Raw genomic sequence first — 9,692 nt, 5'->3', positions numbered from 1 at the left:
GGCGGCCAGGGTCTGGCGGGTGCGCGGGGGGCGGCCAGGGTCTGGCGGGTGCGCGGGGGGCGGCCAGGGTCTGGCGGGTGCGCGGGGGGCGGCCAGGGTCTGGCGGGTGCGCGGGGGGCGGCCAGGGTCTGGCGGGTGCGCGGGGGGCGGCCAGGGTCTGGCGGGTGCGCGGGGGGCGGCCAGGGTCTGGCGGGGGGCGGCCAGGGTCTGTAGGTGAAGCGGGCACGGCCGGCAGGGTCTGTAGGTGCAGGGGGCAGGGTCTGTAGGTGCAGCGGGCACGGCCGGCAGGGTCTGTAGGTGCAGGGGGCAGGGTCTGTAGGTGCAGCGGGCAGGGTCTGTAGGTGCAGCGGGCACGGCCGGCAGGGTCTGTAGGTGCAGGGGGCAGGGTCTGTAGGTGCAGCGGCACGGCCGGCAGGGGTCTGTAGGTGCAGGGGGCACGGCCGGCAGGGTCTGTAGGTGCAGGGGGCAGGGTCTGTAGGTGCAGCGGGCACGGCCGGCAGGGTCTGTAGGTGCAGGGGGCAGGGTCTGTAGGTGCAGCGGGCACGGCCGGCAGGGTCTGTAGGTGCAGGGGGCAGGGTCTGTAGGTGCAGCGGGCACGGCCGGCAGGGTCTGTAGGTGCAGGGGGCAGGGTCTGTAGGTGCAGCGGGCACGGCCGGCAGGGTCTGTAGGTGCAGGGGGCAGGGTCTGTAGGTGCAGCGGGCACGGCCGGCAGGGTCTGTAGGTGCAGGGGGCAGGGTCTGTAGGTGCAGCGGGCACGGCCGGCAGGGTCTGTAGGTGCAGGGGGCACGGCCGGCAGGGTCTGTAGGTGCAGGGGGCAGGGTCTGTAGGTGCAGCGGGCACGGCCGGCAGGGTCTGTAGGTGCAGGGGGCAGGGTCTGTAGGTGCAGCGGGCACGGCCGGCAGGGTCTGTAGGTGCATGGGGCAGGGTCTGTAGGTGCAGCGGGCACGGCCGGCAGGGTCTGTAGGTGCAGGGGGCAGGGTCTGTAGGTGCAGGGGGCAGGGTCTGTAGGTGCAGGGGGCACGGCCGGCAGGGTCTGTAGGTGCAGGGGGCAGGGTCTGTAGGTGCAGCGGGCACGGCCGGCAGGGTCTGTAGGTGCAGGGGGCACGGCCGGCAGGGTCTGTAGGTGCAGGGGGCAGGGTCTGTAGGTGCAGCGGGCACGGCCGGCAGGGTCTGTAGGTGCAGGGGGCAGGGTCTGTAGGTGCAGCGGGCACGGCCGGCAGGGTCTGTAGGTGCATGGGGCAGGGTCTGTAGGTGCAGCGGGCACGGCCGGCAGGGTCTGTAGGTGCAGGGGGCAGGGTCTGTAGGTGCAGGGGGCAGGGTCTGTAGGTGCAGGGGGCACGGCCGGCAGGGTCTGTAGGTGCAGGGGGCAGGGTCTGTAGGTGCGGCGGGCACGGCCAGAAGGGTGGGCAGGAGGACACAACCTAACTCTCTTAGTCTGACCCCCCCTCTTGCCTCCTCAGGCACCTGACAACTTCCTGTACTCGTGCGCCGGTTGGTGCGTTGTGACGTTCGTTCTCGGCGTTGGTGACCGCCACAATGATAACATCATGCTGACAAGCTCCGCCCACATGTTCCACATCGACTTCGGGAAGATCATGGGCAACGCCCAGATGTTTGGAAAGATAAAAAGGTGAGAAGTCTCCTCCCATGTGACTCCTGATCTATTCATGGTTCATGCAGTTACCCACAATGCCCTGCAGTGCTCCTCTCTGTCACGTTGCGCTCTCCGTGTTGCAGGGATCGGGCGCCCTTCATATTCACCAGCGAGATGGAAGCTTTCATTACTCAGGAGGGGAGGAGTCCGCATCGCGCCCAGGAGTTTGTGGAGCTCTGCTGCAGCGCCTACAACATCCTCCGCAGGCACAGCACCCTCATCATCACCCTCCTGGAGCTGGTGAGTGGCCCCATGGTGCCACCCCCTGCACCCTACTGCAGCTGGTGAGTGGCCCCGGGGTGCCAGCCCCTGCACCCTCCTGGGGTTGCTGAGTAGTAGCCTCAGGGTGCCAGCCCCTGCACCCTCCTGGGGTTGCTGAGTAGTAGCCTCAGGGTGCCAGCCCCTGCACCCTCCTGGGGTTGCTGAGTAGTAGCCTCAGGGTGCCAGCCCCTGCACCCTCCTGGAGCTGGTGAGTGGCCCCAGGGTGCCAGCCCCTGCACCCTCCTGGAGCTGGTGAGTGGCCCCGGGGTGCCAGCCCCTGCACCCTCCTGGGGTTGCTGAGTAGTAGCCTCAGGGTGCCAGCCCCTGCACCCTCCTGGGGTTGCTGAGTAGTAGCCTCAGGGTGCCAGCCCCTGCACCCTCCTGGGGTTGCTGAGTAGTAGCCTCAGGGTGCCAGCCCCTGCACCCTCCTGGGGTTGCTGAGTAGTAGCCTCAGGGTGCCAGCCCCCGCACCCTCCTGGGGTTGCTGAGTAGTAGCCTCAGGGTGCCAGCCCCCGCACCCTCCTGGGGTTGCTGAGTAGTAGCCTCAGGGTGCCAGCCCCTGCACCCTCCTGGAGCTGGTGAGTGGCCCCGGGGTGCCAGCCCCTGCACCCTCCTGGAGCTGGCGAGCGGCCCCGGGGTGCCAGCCCCTGCACCCTCTTGGAGCTGGTGAGTAGTAGCCTCAGGGTGCCAGCCCCTGCACCCTCCTGGGGTTGCTGTGTAGTAGCCTCAGGGTGCCAGCCCCTGCACCCTCCTGGGGTTGCTGAGTAGTAGCCTCAGGGTGCCAGCCCCTGCACCCTCCTGGGGTTGCTGAGTAGTAGCCTCAGGGTGCCAGCCCCCTGCACCCTCCTGGGGTTGCTGAGTAGTAGCCTCAGGGTGCCAGCCCCTGCACCCTCCTGGGGTTGCTGAGTAGTAGCCTCAGGGTGCCAGCCCCTGCACCCTCCTGGGGTTGCTGAGTAGTAGCCTCAGGGTGCCAGCCCCTGCACCCTCCTGGGGTTGCTGAGTAGTAGCCTCAGGGTGCTAGCCCCTGCACCCTCCTGGGGTTGATGAGTAGTAGCCTTAGGGTGCCAGCCCCTGCACCCTCCTGGGGTTGCTGAGTAGTAGCCTCAGGGTGCCAGCCCCTGCACCCTCCTGGGGTTGCTGTGTAGTAGCCTCAGGGTGCCAGCCCCTGCACCCTCCTGGGGTTGCTGAGCAGTAGCCTCAGGGTGCCAGCCCCTGCACCCTCCTGGGGTTGCTGAGTAGTAGCCTCAGGGTGCCAGCCCCTGCACCCTCCTGGGGTTGCTGAGTAGTAGCCTCAGGGTGCCAGCCCCTGCACCCTCCTGGGGTTGCTGAGTAGTAGCCTCAGGGTGCCAGCCCCTGCACCCTCCTGGAGCTGGTGAGTGGACCCATGGTGCCAGCCCCTGCACCCTCCTGGGGTTGCTGAGTAGTAGCCTCAGGGTGCTAGCCCCTGCACCCTCCTGGGGTTGCTGAGTAGTAGCCTCAGGGTGCCAGCCCCTGCACCCTCCTGGGGTTGCTGAGCAGTAGCCTTAGGGTGCCAGCCCCTGCACCCTCCTGGGGTTGCTGAGTAGTAGCCTCAGGGTGCCAGCCCCTGCACCCTCCTGGGGTTGCTGAGTAGTAGCCTCAGGGTGCCAGCCCCTGCACCCTCCTGGGGTTGCTGAGCAGTAGCCTTATGGTGCCAGCCCCTGCACCCTCCTGGGGTTGCTGAGTAGTAACCTCAGGGTGCCAGCCCCTGCACCCTCCTGGAGCTGGTGAGTGGACCCATGGTGCCGGCCTCTGCACCCTCCTGGAGCTGGTGAGTGGCCCCATACACGGCCCTTCATGCCTGGCAGTGATGGCTTATAACAGGGGTCATACATTATGCTGTACTAGGCTAAAACGCAAACATAACCCCCCCCCCCCCCTCTGTAATATCAGAGCCGATCCTGAGGACAAAAATGTAATATAAATTTCACACACATTATATATACCAGCAATGTATATACCCCTCACATTATATATACCAGCAATGTATATACCCCACACATTATATAGACCAGCAATGTATATACCCCTCACATTATATAGACCAGCAATGTATATACCCCTCACATTATATAGACCAGCAATGTATATACCCCTCACATTATATATACCAGCAATGTATATACCCACACATTATATAGACCAGCAATGTATATACCCCTCACATTATATAGACCAGCAATGTATATACCCCTCACATTATATAGACCAGCAATGTATATACCCCTCACATTATATAGACCAGCAATGTATATACCCCTCACATTATATAGACCAGCAATGTATATACCCCTCACATTATATAGACCAGCAATGTATATACCCCTCACATTATATAGACCAGCAATGTATATACCCCTCACATTATATAGACCAGCAATGTATATACCCCTCACATTATATATACCAGCAATGTATATACCCCACACATTATATATACCAGCAATGTATATACCCCTCACATTATATATACCAGCAATGTATATACCCCACACATTATATATACCAGCAATGTATATACCCCTCACATTATATATACCAGCAATGTATATGCCCCTCACATTATATATACCAGCAATGTATATACCCCTCACATTATATATACCAGCAATGTATATACCCCACACATTATATATACCAGCAATGTATATACCCCTCACATTATATATACCAGCAATGTATATACCCCACACATTATATATACCAGCAATGTATATACCCCTCACATTATATATACCAGCAATGTATATACCCCTCACATTATATATACCAGCAATGTATATACCCCACACATTATATATACCAGCAATGTATATACCCCTCACATTATATATACCAGCAATGTATATACCCCACACATTATATATACCAGCTATGTATATACCCCACACATTATATATACCAGCAATGTATATACCCCACACATTATATATACCAGCAATGTATATACCCCTCACATTATATATACCAGCAATGTATATACCCCACACATTATATATACCGGCAATGTATATACCCCACACATATATACCAGCAATGTATATACCCCACACATTATATATACCGGCAATGTATATACTGCACACACATTATATATACCGGCAATGTATATACCCCACACATTATATATACCGGCAATGTATATACTGCACACACATTATATATACCGGCAATGTATATACTGCACACACATTATATATACCGGCAATGTATATACTGCACACACATTATATATACCGGCAATGTATATACTGCACACACATTATATATACCGGCAATGTATATACTGCACACACATTATATATATACCGGCAATGTATATACTGCACACACATTATATATACCGGCAATGTATATACTGCACACACATTATATATACCAGCAATGTATATACTGCACACACATTATATATACCAGCAATGTATATACCCCACACATTATATATACCAGCAATGTATATACTGCACACACATTATATATACCAGCAATGTATATACCCCTCACATTATATATACCGGCAATGTATATACTGCACACACATTATATATACCAGCAATGTATATACCCCTCACATTATATATACCGGCAATGTATATACTGCACACACATTATATATACCGGCAATGTATATACTGCACACACATTATATATACCGGCAATGTATATACCGCACACACATTATATATACCGGCAATGTATATACTGCACACACATTATATATACCAGCAATGTATATACCCCACACATTATATATACCAGCAATGTATATACTGCACACACATTATATATACCAGCAATGTATATACCCCTCACATTATATATACCGGCAATGTATATACTGCACACACATTATATATACCAGCAATGTATATACCCCTCACATTATATATACCGGCAATGTATATACTGCACACACATTATATATACCGGCAATGTATATACTGCACACACATTATATATACCGGCAATGTATATACCGCACACACATTATATATACCGGCAATGTATATACTGCACACACATTATATATATACCGGCAATGTATATACTGCACACACATTATATATACCAGCAATGTATATACCCCACACATTATATATACCGGCAATGTATATACCCCACACATTATATATACCGGCAATGTATATACCCCACACATTATATATACCGGCAATGTATATACCCCACACATTATATATACCGGCAATGTATATACCCCACACATTATATATACCGGCAATGTATATACCCCACACATTATATATACCGGCAATGTATATACCCCACACATTATATATACCGGCAATGTATATACCCCACACATTATATATACCGGCAATGTATATACCCCACACATTATATATACCGGCAATGTATATACCCCACACATTATATATACCGGCAATGTATATACCCCACACATTATATATACCGGCAATGTATATACCCCACACATTATATATACCGGCAATGTATATACCCCACACATTATATATACCGGCAATGTATATACTGCACACACACAGACATATAGAACAGCAATGTATATACTGCACATATAGAACAGCAATGTATATACTGCACATATAGAACAGCAATGTATATACTAATTATGTAGCAATGGGCTTATTAACTGACTCGGTCCTTGGTTCATAAACACTTTATACAATAAAGGTGGGATTGCCGATCCTCACTGAAACCTTTCCTCTTAGTGGGAATAAGATGGAAATCCTTCCTGTGGATAAGCCGTTTCCCCCGGCGCCCGTCTGATGAAGGTCGTACTGGATCTCCATCCCTTTACTCTGACACTTCTCCAGTTCTTACACAGAATTATTTTCTGCTCCGCTGGACCTTTCCCATCAGGTACCGCCATGGGCACGGATTGTGCGCACATTACACCAACTTATTACTTGGGTGGTGGGAATTAGTTTTCCACGAGGTGAACCTGTTCTGCACTGATAACATTTTGTTTTGGGGGCGTCGTCCTCATCCTCTGGGAGGGGAGTGGGGGGCGTCGTCCTCATCCTCTGGGAGGGGAATGGGGGGCGTCGTCCTCATCATCCTCTGGGAGGGGAGTGGGGGGCGTCGTCCTCATCCTCTGGGAGGGGAATGGGGGGGCGTCGTCCTCATCCTCTGGGAAGGGAGTGGGGGGGGGGCGTCGTCCTCATCCTCTGGGAGGGGAGTGGGGGGGCGTCGTCCTCATCATCCTCTGGAAAGGGAGTGGGGGGGGCGTCGTCCTCATCCTCTGGGAAGGGAGTGAGGGGGGGCGTCGTCCTCATCCTCTGGGAAGGGAGTGAGGGGGGGCGTCGTCCTCATCCTCCTCTGGGAGGGGAGTGGGAGGGCGTCGCCCTCATCATCCTCTGGGAGGGGAGTGGGGGGGGCGTCGCCCTCATCATCCTCTGGGAAGGGAGTGGGGGGGGCGTCGCCCTCATCATCCTCTGGGAAGGGAGTGGGGGGGCGTCGTCCTCATCATCCTCTGGGAAGGGAGTGGGGGGGCGTCGTCCTCATCCTCCTCTGGGAGGGGAGTGGGGGGGCGTCGTCCTCATCCTCCTCTGGGAGGTTAGTGGGGGGGGCGTCGTCCTCATCCTCCTCTGGGAGGGGAGTGGGGGGGGCGTCTTCCTCATCCTCCTCTGGGAGGGGAGTGGGGGGGTGTCGTCCTCTTCCTCTGGGAGGGGAGTGGGGGGGCGTCGTCCTCTTCCTCTGGGAGGGGAGTGGGGGGGTGTCGTCCTCTTCCTCTGGGAGGGGAGTGGGGGGGCGTCGTCCTCTTCCTCTGGGAGGGGAGTGGGGGGCGTCGTCCTCTTCCTCTGGGAGGGGAGTGGGGGGGGCGTCGTCTTCAAATTTGTAGATATGTTGAACCACAATGATTAAAGTATGAAATTCACACCCGAATTCCATCCCTCCACCATTAGTTGGATCTCACAATTAAGAGTGATACTCGGGGTATCTAAGCTCTACTATTTTTCAGAAAGCAACTGCAACAAATACTTCACTTAACTGGAAAAGTATTATAGTTGTATACTGCACACATTTATATATATATACATATATATACCAGCAATGTGTATATACTGCACACATTTATATATATATACATATATATACCAGCAATGTGTATATACTGCACACATTTATATATATACATATATACCAGCAATGTGTATATACTGCACACATTTATATATATATACATATATACCAGCAATGTGTATATACTGCACACATTTATATATATACATATATATATACCAGCAATGTGTATATACTGCACACATTTATATATATACATATATACCAGCAATGTGTATATACTGCACACATTTATATATATATACATATATACCAGCAATGTGTATACACTGCACACATTTAATATATACATATATACCAGCAATGTGTATACACTGCACACATTTATATATACATATATACCAGCAATGTGTATACACTGCACACATTTAATATATACATATATACCAGCAATGTGTATACACTGCACACATTTAATATATACATATATACCAGCAATGTGTATACACTGCACACATTTATATATATACATATATACCAGCAATGTGTATATACTGCACACATTTATATATATACATATATATACCAGCAATGTGTATATACTGCACACATTTATATATATACATATATATACCAGCAATGTGTATATACTGCACACATTTATATATATATATATATATACATATATATACCAGCAATGTGTATATACTGCACACATTTATATATATACATATATACCAGCAATGTGTATATACTGCACACATTTATATATATACATATATACCAGCAATGTGTATATACTGCACACATTTATATATACATATATATACCAGCAATGTGTATATACTGCAAACATTTATATATATATATATATATATATACATATATATATACCAGCAATGTGTATATACTGCACACATTTATATATACATATATATATACCAGCAATGTGTATATACTGCACACGTTTATATATATATATATATACATATATACCAGCAATGTGTATATACTGCACACGTTTATATATATATATACATATATACCAGCAATGTGTATATACTGCACACGTTTATATATACATATATATATACCAGCAATGTGTATACACTGCACACATTTATTTATATATATACATATATATACCAGCAATGTGTATATACTGCACACATTTATATATACATATATATACCAGCAATGTGTATATACTGCACACATTTATATATATATATATATATATATATATATATATATATATATATATATATATATATATATATATATACATTTATATATACCAGCAATGTGTATATACTGCACACATTTATATATACATATATATACCAGCAATGTGTATATACTGCACACATTTATTTATATATATATATATATATATATATATATATACATATATATATACCAGCAATGTGTATATACTGCACACATTTATATATACATATATATATACCAGCAATGTGTATATACTGCACACATTTATATATACATATATATATACCAGCAATGTGTATATACTGCACACATTTATATATACATATATATATACCAGCAATGTGTATATACTGCACACATTTATATATACATATATATATACCAGCAATGTGTATATACTGCACACATTTATATATACATATATATATACCAGCAATGTGTATATACTGCACACATTTATATATATACATATATACCAGCAATGTGTATATACTGCACACAT

General features: G+C 49.2%; 1 protein-coding gene across 1 annotated transcript in view; it reads left to right on the top strand.

Moving 5' to 3' along the window:
* The window catches only part of LOC140110359 (phosphatidylinositol 3-kinase C2 domain-containing subunit gamma-like), a 113,449-nt gene that overhangs the window by 85,352 nt on the left and 18,405 nt on the right, over window positions 1-9,692 (top strand). Inside the window, exons 22-23 of the mRNA XM_072132188.1 lie at window positions 1,461-1,630; window positions 1,738-1,894. Coding sequence (XP_071988289.1) covers window positions 1,461-1,630; window positions 1,738-1,894 — 327 coding nt within the window. The remainder of the gene's footprint in view (window positions 1-1,460; window positions 1,631-1,737; window positions 1,895-9,692) is intronic.

Source organism: Engystomops pustulosus, unplaced genomic scaffold (genome assembly GCF_040894005.1).
Source record: "Engystomops pustulosus unplaced genomic scaffold, aEngPut4.maternal MAT_SCAFFOLD_260, whole genome shotgun sequence".
In the NCBI taxonomy this organism is placed as follows: Eukaryota; Metazoa; Chordata; class Amphibia; order Anura; family Leptodactylidae; genus Engystomops; species Engystomops pustulosus.
This window is presented reverse-complemented; position numbering and strand designations above follow the sequence as displayed.